Source organism: Poecilia reticulata, chromosome 6 (assembly GCF_904066995.2).
Source record: "Poecilia reticulata chromosome 6, P_reticulata-male-v2, whole genome shotgun sequence".
In the NCBI taxonomy this organism is placed as follows: Eukaryota; Metazoa; Chordata; class Actinopteri; order Cyprinodontiformes; family Poeciliidae; genus Poecilia; species Poecilia reticulata.
The window spans coordinates 4,650,789-4,668,802 of NC_088835.1; the positions used below are offsets into that span (position 1 = coordinate 4,650,789).

The 18,014-nt window shown below is 40.1% G+C and overlaps 1 protein-coding gene across 1 annotated transcript in view; it reads left to right on the forward strand.

Moving 5' to 3' along the window:
• iqub (IQ motif and ubiquitin domain containing) overlaps positions 1-15,614 on the forward strand; it is a 32,233-nt gene extending 16,619 nt beyond the window's left edge. The window contains exons 5-13 of the mRNA XM_017305081.2: positions 2,601-2,776; positions 5,104-5,259; positions 6,616-6,826; positions 6,923-7,098; positions 13,308-13,478; positions 13,562-13,738; positions 14,287-14,535; positions 15,023-15,208; positions 15,336-15,614. Of these exons, the coding sequence (XP_017160570.2) occupies positions 2,601-2,776; positions 5,104-5,259; positions 6,616-6,826; positions 6,923-7,098; positions 13,308-13,478; positions 13,562-13,738; positions 14,287-14,535; positions 15,023-15,208; positions 15,336-15,437 (1,604 nt within the window). The 3' untranslated portion in view covers positions 15,438-15,614. The remainder of the gene's footprint in view (positions 1-2,600; positions 2,777-5,103; positions 5,260-6,615; positions 6,827-6,922; positions 7,099-13,307; positions 13,479-13,561; positions 13,739-14,286; positions 14,536-15,022; positions 15,209-15,335) is intronic.
• The last annotated feature ends 2,400 nt before the right edge of the window (positions 15,615-18,014 follow it).

Consider the following 18,014-nt stretch of genomic DNA (forward strand, 5'->3'; position numbering starts at 1 on the left):
TTCTGATTTTATTGAAATTAATATAATTTTTATATCTTCACTCTGAATCTCTACCTGACTCTCCTATGTCTTCCCTGACCTGCTCCTCTCATAATAAAATAGTTTAGTTTATTTAAAAATTAAAAACAGTTAATACATATTTCAATAAACTAAATGAAGATGTCACCAGAGCTTCTTAACATTTCTTCAACATCATTCTAGCTCTGCTGTTCTCCTAAATATCTAAATAATATAATAGCATAAGATTTTGGACATGTGACGATCCCAGAATTAAAACGGCTTAACCAAAAAGATTTAGTTCTATATATGAAAGTAAACTGACAACAAGATGTTATAAACGAGTGATATCCATGGCAACATTCCTGACAGACAGTTCACCTCATTCAAACAGAGTTTCTCTGGATCCGTCTGCTGCTGCTTTTACTCTGAGCCGTTCAGAGGGGGCAGGGGGAGGAAGCGCTCTGCTGAATGCGCTGTTGTGCGCCTTCAAAATAAAAGCATGCGAGTGGAAGATTTTAAAATTCTTCGCAACTGCGGTGAAATTATTGCGGGGGGGAGGACGAATGTGACTGTCTCCAATATTGGGGGGGACATGTCCCCCCCGCTTCCTACGCCTATGGTTAGGGTTATATCATATGGTAACAATAGGGTAGGAAGAGCTACCATCTGGGACAAAGTAATGCTGCCACTACCAGGTTTTATGTGTGTTTGTTGATATAAAATGTTGTTACTCTGAAACTGTTACCCAGAAGTTCAAGACCAAAGCTCATCTTCTACATAGTTAAAAGATAGGGACTGTAATTTGATAGTAGAAATGTTCAGATCACTGTGGTGAGTCCAATCAGAACTCCAAAGAAACGCAGTCACACTTTAGTGAGTTTAACTTGCACTTGCTGTTTATTTCTTAATCTGACGTAACTGTGTGGTCCTAGAAAGATAAATAATACAGCACCAGTGTCTGAATAATCCCTAAATATATTACCTAAATAATATCACAATTACTAAATAACTACAATATTGGGCTCTCCTTGGGCTGCCACCTTATCGTGGTGGAGGGGTTTGAGTGTCCCAATGATCCTAGGAGCTATGCTGTCTGGGGTTTGACTTTGTCATCGTCTCATCGGATTTGCGGCCATATGTCTTGGACACTCGGGTGAAGAGAGGTGCGGAGCTGTCCACTGACCACTACCTGGTGGTGAGTTGGCTCCGGTGGTGGGGGAGGAAGCCGGTCAGACCTGGCAGGCCCAAACGTGTATTGAATGTCTGCTGGGAACGTCTGGCGGAGTCCCCTGTGAGACGGAACTTTAAATCTCATCTCCAGCAGAACTTCCAACACGTTCCGGGGGAGGTGGGGGACATTGAGTCCGAGTGGACCATGTTCCATACCTCCATTGCCGAGGCGGCTTATTGGGGCTGCGGCCGCAAGGTTGCTGGTGTCTGTCGCGGCGGCAACCCTCGAACTCGTTGGTGGACACCTTCGGTGAGGGATGCTGTCAAGCTGAAGAAGGAGTCCTACCGGGCCTTTTTGGCCTGTGGGACTCCAGAAGCAGCTGATGGGTACCGGCGGGCGAAACGGCATGCGGCTCGGGTTGTCGCTGAGGCAAAAACTCGGGCGTGGGAGGAGTTTGGAGAGGCCATGGAGAAAGACTTCCGTATGGCTTCGAGGCGATTCTGGTCCACCATCCGGCGTCTCAGGAGGGGGAAGCAGTGCAGCACCAACACTGTTTATAGTGGGGATGGTGCGCTGCTGACCTCAACTCGGGACGTTGTTGGCCAGTGGGCGGAATACTACAAAGACCTCCTAATCCCACCAACATGCCTTCTGTTGAGGAAGCTGAGCATGGGGACTCTTGGTTGGGCTCTCCAATCTCTGGGGATGAGGTCGCCGAGGTGGTCAAAAAGCTCCTCGGTGGCAGGGCCCCGGGGGTGGATGAGATCCGCCCGGAGTTCCTTAAGGCTTTGGATGTTGCGGGGTTGTGTTGGCTAACGCGACTCTGCAATATCGCATGGACATCGGGGGCAGTTCCCCTGGACTGGCAGACTGGGGTGGTGGTCCCCCTGTTTAAAAAGGGGGACCGGAGGGTGTGCTCCAATTACAGGGGGATCACACTCTTAAGCCTCCCTGGTAAGGTCTATTCAGGGGTCCTGGAGAGGAGGGCCTTTTTCACATGGCACAGTAGCAGCATTACGTCATCTCAGCTTCCTCGACTCTACCACTTGGAAAGCTGAATTTTCCCAGCAGCACCAGCTGTCACACCCTAATCCAGTCTTACTTACTCAGCTAAAAATTGTTTGAAAAATGGTGGTATTCATGTTCTTTGATTAGATTAGCGTTTCTCAACGGGGGCAGTACCGCCCCCCGGGGACTGGAGAGGGCGCTGGCGGAAATTTTTAAAAAAGGCGGCGCTGGGATACTTTTGAGGGGCGTTTGGTTGAAGGTAAAATTTACACATTATATGCATAACAGTACCAGTTTAGACTTTGAGCAAATTGTATTGTAACATTGTATTGTGTAACATTCAGAGAACGCCCCTGGGCCGGTACCACCCTGTTAACATTGAACTTTTGATCTTGAATATGTTTTTGTCTCTGTCTTCCAGATGAAGGGGTGTTTAAGGAGGTGGTAGTGGAGATAGAGCGTTCCCACCAGAAGAAGCCCTTCCTTGGGGGCTACAGACACCGGCTGACTGGGGCGGAGTACCACAACGCCGCTGTCCAGACCCTTCCTAAAAAGAGGCCCGACAGAGGTGTGCTGGTCCACAGTCTGGGCACACAGGTAACATCCAGCTTTCCAAAACTGTTACAAATGTCACACATTAGAAAATATTTAATTAGCTTCTAGTCAATATGATGATAAAAATGTGGAACCACAAAAAGACCAGTAGGAGGTTAGCTCCAGAGGTGTTTTCAACTGTTCCAGACTGTTTCTTTTTCTAAATGATACGCTCTCTTCCACTCTCTGGACTGGTCACCATCTATCAAGCTTTATTTCAGCCTCATTAGTAGAACTACACTGTCAGATGGTCTAACATTTCAAACTTACTGTCAAAAGTCAGAAATTCTCTTTTTTTATTGTCATATATATATATATATATATATATATATATATATATATATATATATATATATTAATATTATATATATAGCTATATAATGACAAATACAAGTGTTAGAAATGTGTGCAAAAAATAAAGAAAAGAAAAAGAGAAATAGGGGAGTAGTCCTGTGTTATAACGGAAAAAGGAAGATAATGTAAAAATTATTGATTAAATAATATAACACATTGTACTACATATTTCTATCCACTGTTTAGTTGTCCTGTTGGAGTCTTCAATATAATATGAAACCAAAGAAATGAGGAAATGGATCCTAAACCCTCAATCATTACTAGATTTTACTTTGCTAGCTTTGTTCTATGAAGATTATGTTGAGTTCAAGTTATTTTAAGCCCCAAACAAACAATCCATTTTAGTGTCTGTGGGATATTTGAACATGAGATTTGATTAAATTAGAACTACACAGATTAGAAGGAACATAGCTTTATTCCGCTTCATTAGAACCTGATCACATGAACCATAATCAAACATATTTAATTACTTCAAATCAGTAATATACAGATTGTTCTCGCATGTCAATAAGACAGATTTTATTTTAAATGTATGTGCCATCACTGTTTTTGGCACATATTTTCCATGCTGAAAGGTGCAGCTCTCTGGACATCCTGAAGTTGTGAACCTACTGGGAGTCTGAAGCCGGACAGAGACGGAGGCCACAAGATGGTCTGCTGTGCCAGTTTACCAACATCTGAAAATATACACAATATGAATATTAATTAATCTGCAATGTGTGCATACCGTAACAAAAACAAAAAAACAATACTGTGGCTGAAATCAGTGCCTATGTTTGGTGTATTACAAGTACAGTCATAGTTAATAAATTAGAATGAGTTCCTAAGAGACTCGTCTCTTAGATTAGGAGTACCTTTGAAAATAATGTTTATGCATGTATTTAAACACTGCTGGTATATTCGAATCTTACATGCTTTGTTGTCATTAGCTGTAACTAATGACTATAATTGTCTATAATTATGACTTATAACAATAAGTCATATTGTTATAATATGACAATATGACTTGTCATATTGTCATATGTGACAATATGACATAATATAGCAATAATATAATATTGTTATATTATGACTTATAACAATAAGTCAGAATTATAAATAAAAACTTTGAAACATCCCTCTGTGTAATTAATCCATAGCTAGTTTGTGAGCCGAGTTACTGAAACACATTAACTTTTCATTAATATTACAACTGATTAAATATGAGTGTAGTTGTAAAACAAACATCAGCGTTAGCTTACCGTCCAACGTCCGGGCAACCGGAGGATTCCCGAAGCTTCAATCAGAAGCCAACTTCAGCGACTGCTTCGTCTACACTCTGAAAACCCCGATGGTGAACCTCTGAGTCCATGAGAGCCGAAAACTGAAACATACGTTTTGCATGGGAGTTCCACAAGAAAAATAATAAATTCAGGAGCTATAACAGTATTATAAAGTTTCTGACACGAACCACAATATATATTTATGCTTTTATTTTTTATTATGTCAGTTTTGGTCCTCCATACATCCATTTTATTATGTTCTACATAGCATGTTGAAGGTATTTGTTCTCAACCTTTGGTTTTTTGTATTTCTCAATTTATTCAGTGTTGCAAAATTAATAAAAATCATATGTACATATCATTTTATTTACATTTTGACATTTCCATAAATATGTAGATGGTGTGTTTTAATTTTTTAAATAAAAAATTTGGTATTATTGTTAGAATAGCCTACACTGCTTAGAACAGAGCTGTCTAAGTCCATGCCTCTATAGAGCTACTTTCCTGGAAACATTTAGATGTGTGTCTTTGCAACACACCTGAATCAAAGTAATGGCACGTTGTCAGCCTCTAGAACTGAATGAGCTGCTGATGAGGGAATGTGGTTCAGAGGCATTGGAGAAGGGATGAGACTGGTTGGACCCAACCTTCTTTCTTAGAGTAAGAGTTTTTTTTACACTGAAATTCATTTGTGTTTTGTTTTCTCCTAAACAGACAGCTGAGCTGAAGTCTAAGCTGCAGCAGTGTTCTGTGGACATGTCCACTCAGATGACTGGCATTGGCTGCTACGTGTCCTGTGTCAATGACAAGTTGGTAACTCCTGTGAATTATGTAACTGCTGATGAGTATCATAGCAGGAGGCTAGATGCTGTGAGTAAAAACTAATTTCCTTGTTGAGGGACACTGTTTTTTTATTTTGTTTTACGTCATGAAAATATTTTATGATAAGTTACCATGGACCTCAACAGGCTGTGACTGTGAAGGAGCTGCAGAGATCCACAGCTCCAGTGGGAGAACCACTCAGTAGGACTGCTGTGTGTGCAGGTCTGGGAAAATGGCAACACGCCGTAAATAGTCCAGCTGGATAGGGACAGCCAACACACTCCTACTATTGTTAACCCACATGCAAAAAGTGAAAAACTGCATATTGCTCTGACACATTCCTACCACAAAGCATGACAGTGGTAGCATCATGCTGTGGGGGAGGATATTTTTCAGTAGGGACAGAGAAGTAGGTCAGATAGGATGATAGGAGGATGGCTGGAGCTAAAGGAGAATCCTGGGATTAAACCAGTTAGAAACTGGAGCAAGTTGACCTTCCAGCAGAAGATCCAGCCAGAAATATCAAAACATAGTGTATGAACCCGTATGAAAACGGGCCAGTCAAAGTAACAAATGACCAAATGACCTCATAATTGTGCAAATTGTAATTACAAAATAATTTGTTTAATGAAAACACGCCAATTTCCTAATAACACTTTTTTCCCCCCAATGAAGTCTTTGCACTAAGATGAGGTGGTTTTTGGCTGGTTCGACTTTAGTGAATTTCACAAGACCACTATGGAATCAAATTCTTTTGCATCAACATGAGTCATATGATCAACAACCGGAAAGGATGAAGAAGACTACATTAAGTTGTCGGAGGATCATGTCACGGCATGTTTTTAATTACTTTTGCATGAACAAGAGTATTCACACGTAATTTGAATTGTGTTTTTTCAACATTATCGAAATATCAACATAGAAGCTAAATTTTCATTACAAAACTGAGAATGTGGCGAGACCTGGGAACTGATGTTCAAAGATGCTCTCCAGCCAATCTGACTTAGCTGGAGCTGCTTCCTGAGGAATAATTATGTTAGTCAACCATATCCCAAACCACCTGTATATGCAGAGTCCTTACTCCTCACTCTGACCCCTGTGAGGTCCACAGGACTTGAATGAGTGAGTTTGGTGGGGAAGAAGTGCTGTGCAAAACCCTGACCTTAAGCTTAAAGACCACCTCTGGGATGGAGTCAGACTGCTGCTCCCAACACCTGGAAATAATTATGTTATTTCCATGAACACTTTGAACCCTGACAGAAAGACTTAAAGCTGCCACCCCCACCTAAATACATTCTACTAAAATAGGATCTTGTTAAATTTTAGAAAAGTCTAAAGGGGGGAGTGACCAAAAAAGCTGTACAAAATATGTGAATATATATATATATATTCTTTATTTCTCAGGTTATCTGCCTGCAGTCCTATGTTCGGCGATGGCTAGCCCAGGAGGAAGTGGAGCAGCTGAGGAGAGAGCGAGCTCGCCGCCTCGCCTGGTTCGACCTTCAGGAAAGAAAGTGCAAAGAGGAGAAAGAGGCGCAGCTGAGAGAGCGCCGCAGGCGCTGGAAGAACCCACAGACCAGAGAGGACTTCAATTTGCTCTACCATGCCCTGGAGAGTAGGCCTGAGACCCGGGGCTGAGGGCGTAGGAAACATCTGTAAGGTGTCTGGATATGTATAATCTCTCTTCCTGCCTGTGCTTTTTGCTTTTCAGAGTGGAGGAATGAGGAGGAGGAGCAGATAAACTGCAGCCTGCGCGGCGCGGAGAGGAAAGCAGCTCTGTGCGCGCTGTTGGAGCAGGAGATGGAATTCATCGCTGCCATTGGCCGCCATCAAATCAACGTAGAAGCTATCAATCAAGATCAAATGATCAGGAACTTCCTGAATAAGGTCAGAGCTCACTTTTTTGTTCAAAAGTCTCACTGAAAACCTGGTACTTTAAGGTCAAGATTGACATTGTTAGACACACCAGCTAAAGGCTAACATTCACCTATTCACACCTACAAACACATACATTTAAAACCAATATGCATAATGGTAGTTAACCTTTGGGTTGAGTGCCTTGCCCAGTGGCACATCAACATATGGCAGAAGGAAAATAGATTAATGGAAACTAGATTAACTTTAATGAACTTTAAACCAGTGGTTCTTAACCTGGGTTCGATGAGTCGGTCTCAGGGGTTCAGCGGAGCCTCTGCCGCGGAGGTAAAGACACACTTGTGTAAAGTCGTGATGACGCCCCGCTTTGCCATCATTTGCTGCAGAGGATCACGTTACATTGCTTAGCCAATCAGAGGATCACGTTACATCGCTTGGCCAATCACAGCTGCGGAGGAGCCCTGATTGAAGCAGCTCCACTCTCAGCATGGATTTGAACTTGTGTCTTTATTTACTTCAGCAAAGCTCACAGTTTTTACCAAATACTGTAGCTTTCGGTGTTCTTCTAAATCTGCTCCTTAGTCGCATTTTTTCGGGGTTGCTACTGCCTCTAGTGGCGTGGGGTGGTAACACAACTAATATAATTACATTACTAAATCAGAATACCGCAGTCTATTATTTATTATTAATTTTTCATTCTCTTAAGAATGTAGAGCTAATTAAATGATCTAAACAAGACCTTAAAGTGGTTCCAGTTTCTCTCTCTGGTCAACCTGTTGAAACTGTGGCACATTTTAAATACCTTGGGTCGTTCCTGGACAGTCAGCTCAACTTTGCTGAAAACACTGACTATATTTTGAGGAACTGTCCTCAGAGACTCTACCTTTTAAGAAGACTTGGTGATCTTAGGGTGACCCAACTACCAACTAGACTATAGTTGGGTCACCCCTATGTCTTGAATTTGGGGGGGAAAAACATCACATTTTATTTATCACTACAGAATGGTTCAGTGAATGTGAATATGAAACTGGTGGGTTCGGTACCTCAAAAAAGGTTAAGAACCACTGGTTTAAACAATTCAGATCTATTTGTGCAGCTTCAGTGGAAACAGCTCATAAGACCTTCCAGACAAATAAGTTTCCTTGGTGACTATAACTAACCTGCTTCAGCCTTGTAGCCAACCTAAAAATCTAAATATTTAAAGGTCTGTTTTGGATTTTAGATTAACAAGCAGGTATAGCACGGTAAATGAGGCAAAGGAGCGTATCTTTAATCACCCATAGACTCAATCCAGGTGTGTGGCAGAAGGGAAACACCTAAAACATGGCAGGAGGGCGTGTGGACCAGAATTGAGGAACACTGCTTTAAACAGACTTGAGTCCTTACGAGCAGATTCATAAGAATTCCATAATTGTTAAGTTTATTAAATCCTTCAGACCCTTCGTCCACCAGAATGGACATGCTATTTTTCTGGGATTAAACCAATAAAAGAAAATTAATACATTTGTTATTTGCATAATGGATCTTACAGATTGGTTTCTTATTAAACAAAAACAATAAAGTTTAGACTCTTAACTTGATACTAGTGAGTTTCAGGCATCAGACAAGACGAGCATGTGTATGAAACGAGACGGGGAGGCAGGGGTGCGGTAAATGGGGGGAAAGTGATGACAATTCTAGGGGTCCTGACCAACAAGGGGTCCTCTACAACTTATTTATTTTTTGTTCATAGAAATTTAAAAAAAAAATCGGGGTACTGTCAATTACAAAATTAATCATATTGTATTTTCAAAGATTGTTTCTAGCACTAAAAATTTAATGTGCCCACTCCCAGATCATGAAACACACATCCATATTTGCCCTAACCCTAATCCTAACCCCATCTGAAGCTTGAATAAAATGCAACTACATAGCATTTTTAGAAGTCTGGATTGCTTCATGTATATTTTGCACGTTGCTTTTGACTGTTGGGAGAGACATTTCAGTAATCTAATAGAAAAAATGTAAGCAACCTACTTGCCTACTGGATGTGGACTATTGGATGTTAAATTCATGAGCAGTAAATATTGTGCTAGTTATCAGTATTGGACCACAGAAAGCAAGGTAGATGAAGCCTTTAAAATTGTGACGCTTTTTATGGGTGAGAGATTCCCGGCGGCCCCCTGCAGGGAGGAGTAAGCATCTGTTTTCCATCAAAAATATAAATGTATTATCATAGCAGCCTAAAAATTACTCAATATAATCTTAAGCATTTCCAGTCATAGTATTTGAAGGTATTTTGACATTTTTTATTTCTATCATGAAGTAGTAGGATTTTTTAAAAGTTGAATGTCCATCCCAATGGACATCAGGAGTTTGTGTTGTACAACATTTAATTATTCAGTGTTACAATGCAAAGAAAGAAGCATGTCATATCCATCCATCCATCCATTTTCTTTACACCCTTGTCCCTTAGTGGGGTCGGGAGGGTTGCTGGTGCCCATCTCCAGCTAACGTTCCGGGCGAGAGGCGGGGTCACCCTGGACAGGTCGCCAGTCTGTCACAGGGCATATCATAGCCATTTTGTGGTTTTATAATTATTTTGTTGTTTTATTGTTTCTTGAACAATCAGTTCAAGAAACTCCCAGACTTTCTTGAACTGATTGTACATCAAGAGATATCTGATCTTGAATGCTTGGATATATGAAATAAGCCATGTGAGAATGGGAATTAGATGGTAAATAGAAAAATAAAGCAGTCCTAGTTTTTCAGTGTTTCATCCAGAGGTGTTCAGTGGGTGGTGTCGTCTTGCTAGATTAAATTGTCAGTCTGTACCACACAAAAATCTGAAAAATATAGTCAATGCCCACCAGATGCAAAAAGTCATAATACACAGGAAAAACACACACTTCTATTGTAACACATGTAAAATCCAGCTGTGTTTTGTGCCACATTGAAACTGGTTCAAGGATGTTAATCAAAAATGAGAGATTACATGAAAATACCCAGCAAGCTGATGCTTTCTCAATGGTTTGGTAACTGTGTAATCCCTTTACAAATAGTAACATGCCAATTGATTTGAAATTTCACTGACACGTTACTGAAGTCAAAACTACATTTTGTGTTATATATTCTCTATTCAGACATGCACACTGAAGCAGACATCCAGTTTAAAAGTTTGAGATCATGCCTAATTAGATATTACATGAAACTCTATGGGAAAAATCATAGAAGTTTTCAAGACATTCTACACCCATTTAGTCGAGATGTCCATTACAATGGACATTTAAAAAAAAGTATATTAAAACATGAGATAGAAAAAGTGTCTCCTTTTCCCTTTATTTCTGAGCTTGAAAGGAATGGTAAATGGACTAAACTTATATTAAAGGAATAAAAATCAACTGAGTAAAGTTTTTTTGGTTCACTAGAAAATACTAAAGGGAAACTGGTGGTGATGCGTTTTCTGTGCCAAGGCTTCGGAGCGTGTGTCGAGTAATCCAGAAGAATTTTTGTGGAGCGCATATTGAGGCTTGTGGTAATGAACAGGTTGTGGCATTTAAAGCCTCACAAGCGGGTTGTACTTTGTGACTGATTCAGGAACTGGTTTGTCTGTTTGCTTGCAGATCGAAATAAATAGCAGAACCCTGCTGCTTCACCCATCACATTTTCTTGTTTTAGGATTTTATTGCATTTGCATTTGCAGTTCATTGGAGTGTCTTTTTTCCAATGGACCCAATTTTCCCTTGTCTGGCAATGTTATATCTCCAAATAGTTTCACACAGTAATAAACCTTCGCCTATGTCAAACAACCAACATGGTTAGTCCTGTGTGTCATGAAAAGCTTGTTGGTGGTGGTGAGAATGACACCCATTGGAACCAGGTTGTAGTGAAATTGATGGTTTTAATTAAGATAAACACAAAATCCAGGCACCACAGGTGAGCAGTGAGGGTAGGAGCTCAGACACTGAGGCAGGATAGACTAGACACGCCTTACAAAACAAGGATCCGACAGGGAGCAGGGGACACAGGTGAAATTAAATACACAAGGAGATAATCAGGGGAAAAAAGGAACAGCTGGAGACAATCAAAGGGAAGACACAAGACTGAGACTCAATAATCTAGAAACATGCACAAAAACCAAATCCTTATACTGCCCTCTAATTTCTAGTGTTTTAAAAGGATAAGTATCCAAATGAATTTAAATAATTCATTATTGAGGCATTATTGAGCTCTGTAGAAAGGCAGAGCTCAATAGTCATTTAATAATAATAATAATAATAATAATACATTTTATTTCAAAGGCGCCTTTCTGGCACTCAAGGACACCGTACAATAGTAAAAAAAAAACTGACAGAAACAAATAAAATGTAACAAGTAAAAGTAGATAAAAATAAATAAAACAAAACAATGTATCTATATAAAGACTATGTAAAATCAGGCAAACCAATTGTGTCATGTGGAAAAGGCAGATCTAAAAAGGTGTGTTTTGAGTTCGGTTTTAAAATTTGATAAGGAGGAATCACCAGGTTTTCCAGTGGAATCAGGTCAGCTGAGCTCAGCCAAGTCATTTTAGGATGCAAAGATGATACAGATGATCCATATCCTGTGGAAAATTGGGAGGTGACAAAATATTTTATCCCAACTTTTATAAACCTGCTAATGCGTTTCTTGCTTAATCTGCTTTTCTGTAGCAGACAGAATCATTTCAAAACAGAGAACTACCTAACCTAACTACACTTAGAGATTTTATTTTTAAGTAATAAATAATGTAATTTTCTTCTATAATGACATAGCTTGATTAATCATAACTCACTCCCCCATTTGTTTCCAGTTTTCTTTTTGAACCAGCCATTGTTTCACATAAACCGATTAAGATTATAAGAATCTATGTATCAGAATCACAAACAACATTTTCATTGACTTGTTTATTCAATATAAGGTTTATACATCATGTTGTTTTCACGTTGCCTATTTTGTATTGTCCACTTCATGTCGCAGTAGAGCAAATGAAGCATCGGCTCATGAGTCGAACAATTGGATAGGATGTTTCGATACTTCATGAAGCTTCATCTCGCCAGCTTGCAGCAAGCGACAGACAAAAACTTCAGCTAAATCCCTTTTGTACGACACAATTACTGATAAATATTAATTAATAAATGTGAATTAATGTGTGAGCAACAGACAACCTTAATTGCCCTACAGGATTAATAAAGTTTTACCTAACCTAACCATACAGAGCATCCAGACAGTATTTCACTTTTTCCACAATTTGTTTTATTCCAGCCTTTTTCCAAATATTTCCTCAAAGTTCTACACACAAATACCAAATGTCAAGTATGTATTTTAGTTATTTGCAAATTAAATAAAAACAGAAAACCCAGAAATCACATTTACATAAGTATTAACTGCCTTTGCTCAAAGTGGACATATACTTTTAAATCCTTCATTTTCACATGTAAATAATTCTCTTATGGTCTATATAAATCTGAGAGTCCTTAAGGTGCATTTGGGTTAACTCCAGATTGGTGTGTGTGACCTTTGACCTGCATTGTCAACTGTAGGACCAAAAGTGCTTGCCTTTCCAAATCAAGTTGAATTGACCACAGCTGGAGAAACAGCTCCAGGATCATCAGTGGAAGCAGCTCAGTGTAGAGCTTCATTAACAACATATTAAGCAAAGACTGTAAATACTTTTGTAAATGTGATTTTGAATTTTTCTATTTGTAATAAAGTAGCAAAACATAAAAAAATCTGCATTGTTATAATTAAGGTATGCGTGTATAGAATTTTGAGGAAAGATTCATTTGATAAATTTTGGAATAAGGCTGTAAAATAACAAATGAAACTGATGAACTGAAATAAACATATCCTAGTCCTCAGATGCTCATTTTAGAACGTCTTCTTGTTATCATCATGATGACCTGGATTTCCAGTCAGAGCGATGCCATCCCCATGCTCAACTCTGTTCCTCAAGACAATAAGTGAACTTCCTTACAAAGAAATGGCACCATTAAAGTAGGAATCACCAGGTTTTACAGTGGAATAAGAACAATTGCCAAGAAACATTAGTACAGCATGAAACATACATTTTCTCCCTTTTTGTGGCAAGTTTCAGGTTTAGTACACCAGATTTCAGAAATGAGGAATGGGTAGACATGCAATAAAAAAGCAAGTGGAACCTTCAACCTTGTGGCAGTTTTGCAGTGAATCACCAACCTAACAGCTTGGTGTACCTGGTCCAGGCAGCTGCTGCCCATCAGTGGCGATCAGCCACAGGTCGTCTGTTTGAGATGGACTCTGTGCCTGACGTCCGAGCCAGAGCGCTGAAGGAGATCTATGACGACATCAGCAAGTTCAATGTGGACCAGCAGGAGAGACGGCGCTTCCTAGAGAAGCTGAGAAACACTGTTATGGTAATATTCTTGAGATCCCTGCAGGTGTCTGCTGTCTGTGCTTCACAGAGATGCTGACACCACTGAGTTTCCTTTTTGGACAGGAGCATGAGTGTCAGCTGGTGTGGGACATCACTGATCTGATTGACAGGGAGATTGACTTGATGGGTCGAGATGTTAAGGAGCATAATCTGGAGGGTCTGAGGAAGAGGATCTGCACTCTTTTCCTTCAGTACATCAGAACACCGGCGTTTAACCCCAAAGTGATCAAATTGCTGAAGGTAAACCATATGATGTTCATGGTGCTCTTTATGTAAAGCTTACTGTGATGGCATGTTCGGTCATAGATCAAAGCTGTCTGTCTTCAAGATCTCTAGATCAGTGTTTTATCCTTTTTATCCTTTCTAAGACCTTTCAACCTACTTCATGTTGTCAAGTGATTTCTTGATAACATTATATATATATATATATATATTAATTGAAAAATTTTCTCTGTATTTACTCCACTTTTGAATGTAAGGAATAACAGTCTTTATATTGACAATGAAAAGACTATGAAAGCAAAGAAAATTAGATTTTTATTTAACTTTATGAAGCTGGGTGTTTATCATTATAGCCATGCAGAAGTAAAAATTTGGCACCACTGGATCGAATCATTGAAAATGGAAACAAATTATTAAAAACAGCAATTTATGCAGAATAAATCTATTCTTAATACATGAACTACATTAATAGCTATCTGAAGTTCTTACATCAAAATGTCCTTGGACATGTTGACTTTAGAGATGTGTGTGAACAGGATCTCAGCGTAACATAGAGTCTGTTCCAGGTTCACAAGAAACCATCTGAGCTGCAGCACGACATGTTCTTCTGCCACGGGTGCCAGCGCTACCTTTGGTCTGCCGATTTTGATTCAAGTACCACTGGCCGCCGGAGTCGTCGCTGCCGAAACTGTACCAGCCTAGACAACGTTGCAAGATCTCGAGATGACAACTCTGTGTACCAAAACATCCTGAGGAGGTTGAGAACTGATGAGCACCGCCTCAATCCAGAAACTTCCATCCCCTTCTTGCTGCAGGTAAATGCTACTCTCTCTGCGTGTGAGCAACCGATGGCTCACTCTCGTTTATGTGAAGCCCTGTCAAACTCAGTGACATACATTAAGACTTCTTTAAGACAACACATGCACTTTATATATTTCACATGCAGTTGTCTGGAGATATGGATTTATCTGAAGACATTTAAAAGGAAAAACAAACATAACTTTATGATTGGTTTAGTTGAAAAATGTTTTCAACTAAACCTGATGTTTTCTTTTCATTAATTTGAAAGAAATTCTTTTTACAAGTAATCAATACAACTAAAAGATATGTATCTAAACACACAAATACCAAACTTCAAACTTGAAATTACAGGAAAACCACCAAAATAAATCTAAATTAGACCTCAAACAGGCCAACATTCTCCAGACCTCCAGACCCCCTGGAGCTTCTAGTCCAGGGGGTCTGCAAGCTGGACTGGACCAATAGGGGCAATTTTCCCTGCTGACCTTTGCCTCTGTCCAGGTGGACGACATTCGCTACCTGATAGAAAAGGTTTGGTCTTCCTGCTCGGCTCTGAATGGCAGCAGAGACATCTACAACCTGGTGTTTGCTCGCTGGGATGTCCAGGAGGACTGGAGCCCCTGGAACTGCATACTGTTGTCCAAAGAGGAGACTTCAGCTCACACACAAGTGGAACACATCCATAAGGTTTGTTCAAGTGGCTGGCTGTGACTGAGGTTTCAGCAAAGTGGGAACACAGGTTTTGCTGAATGTATATTTCCCTGGCTGACTACATCCAGTTGTCTGACTGAATCTTTCTAATCTGTGTTTCCAGGCATATGAAACTACATTCATCCAATGGGTTGAACAGAAACACTCAATGGCACGACAACACTTCAGCAAGAACCCAGTTATTGCAAAGAACCTGGGCCTTTAGCCAGGTGCCTCCGCACAACCAGTTTGTCTTCTTAGCCTGTTGGTCAGTAATGAGAATCCTGACCACAGCCCAGTAACCCCAGGACATTAACAAATCCTGTGTCCGTTGTTATACTACTCTCACTGCTTCTTTCAGACATGTTTGCCTTATGGGTGAAATAAACAAAACACTTCATGATTTTTATTGTCTCTGATTCAACTTATTGCTAAATCAGACTCAATGTGAAGAGTTGAGACTAATAACAGGAGCTGAAGCTAAGCTATAAGACTTCTTGGGTTTGTTTTAGCTGCACTGAAGTGACAGCAGTACTTCACAACAGGGCAGACAAGGAAAATGTGGGGGCCCCTGTTGTATCAAATCGAGATGGGAATAATAGAAAGTTGGCCACTCTGAGGTAAATAAAGAAAAAAAAAACAGCTTCCTGTCCAGGGGGTCTGGAAGATGGACTGGACCAATAGGGGCAATTTCCCCTTTTTGTTCCAATGCCCACCCATGACACCGGGCCTGCACCCGTTCTGTCAGCATCAGCTGCAGGACTGGAACCTGCAACAAACAGCCCCCTCTGGTGGTGGTGACCTGGTCACAGCTGTTCAGTAGATTGTTGCTGGGCTGAACCTCAAGTGAAAGTTTTCTACAGATTGCTTGATTTGAGGATGTGATGCAGTTTGCAACAACAATGTTCATTGCACAGTGGCACAGTTGGTAGAGCTGTTGCCTTGCAGCAAGAAGGTTCTGGGTTCAATTCCCGGCCCTGGTCTTTCTGCATGGAGTCTCCATGTTCTCCCTGTGCATGGTGGGTTTTCTCCGGGTACTCCGGTTTCCTCCCACGGTCCAAAAACATGACTGTCAGGTTAATTGGCCTCTCTAAATTGTCCCTAGGTGTGAGTGAGTGTGTGTGTGCATGGTTGTTTGTCCTGTGTGTCTCTGTGTTGCCCTGCGACAGACTGGCGACCTGTCCAGGGTGACTCCGCCTCTCGCCCGAAACGTTAACTGGAGAGGCACCAGCAACCCTCCTGACCCCACTGAGGGACAAGGGTGCAAGAAAATAGATGGATGGATGGATGGATGGATGTTCATTACAACCTTTGGAAGAAGGGAAGGTGTCATGGTCCGTGTTTCTGTGTGTTTATTTTTGAGTTTTTCTGTGTGATCCTGTTCCCTGTGAGTCCTGTCTCTGCGTCTTCCCCGTTGACTGTCTCCCAGGTGTGTCTCGTTCCCTTGATTACCCCGTGTGTATTTAGTCTCACCTGTTGTCTGTGTTCTTTGTCGGATCCTTGTCTATTGCTGTCTAAGTTTGTCTAACGCTGTCTTACATACGTCGTATATCAGTAGTTGCTCTCCAGTAGAACTGATAAGTCCTGGTTAACTTAGCTCTTGTTTTCAGTCTCAATTTATCAGTTGCTACCGGTATTAGCTGTGTGCTACTCTCGGCCGTGCTGCCTGTTCCTGGACTGTTTATGAGCTTTATTATTCATTAAAACCATCATATTCATCATCTTATCTGGGTCTCAGCGTCTCTCCTCACCATCACCTACCACACCCCCTTGACAGAAGGTTTGTAGACTGAGAAATTTTTGCATTGAGTGGGGTATTCACTAGAGGCTTAAGCAAGGCCGTTTTCACAGGGGACAGACTGGTGGGACTCTGGTTATAGATGTGATCTGTGTTTCAATCTGAGATGAACATTGGGAAAAGTAGCTTAGAATTGGCTGCTCTGCTTTGAATAGTGTTTAAAAAATTCAATGACCATGGAGCAGGGCTCCCCAGTAAAAAAAAACACTTTAGTATATTTCAAACATACTTACATTTGTGTAAGTACATTTTACGTATACTAAGTATTAAGTGTACAATATATAAATATATACAAAGTGTACTAATATCATGGTTGTACCAATTTTGACATAACATTAAACACACTTAAATATAATTGTACCACACTACACTTTTAAGAAATGTATGAAATAAAAGTATACTTTAAGTGAACAAAATGTGTATTTGCTTAAGTGTACCAATGGAGAAAAAAATGCTTTTATAGATATTTTGTGGATTTTAAAATGTATGCTCAAAATAGGATTTTTTAAAATTCACTTAAAGTTTACTTTAAAAGTCAACTGATATATTGAAATTTCAGGATGTTTTAAATTACATCTCTGTGTATACTTTAGGTTAATAAAGTATGCCTTCAATAATCTTTGACTATTTATTGTTAAAATGGCAAAGAATAAAATAAAAAAAAATCCTTTTTAGTGGAACTTGATGTAATGTTTAACAAAGTAAAGTGTACATGACTCAAAACATCAAACGTTGAAACTTTCGTGACAGAGGTTCTACAACAAAAACGATACTTGTCCTTAACACTAAATGTAGCAGGTATCTTCAGTTTAACATCTCTGAATATGATCTGCTATTTTCAGTTTTTTAGCTAAAACACAGAAGCTGTTTTTACCCAATCCATTTTCAGATGTATGATGGAAGATATATTAGCAAACGGCATTAGTTCCAGTTCACACTCCAGACCAGCTGGCAGCGGTAATGCCCGCTTTCAGTTTTTTGAAAAGCGGCATAAAAAGAACAGCA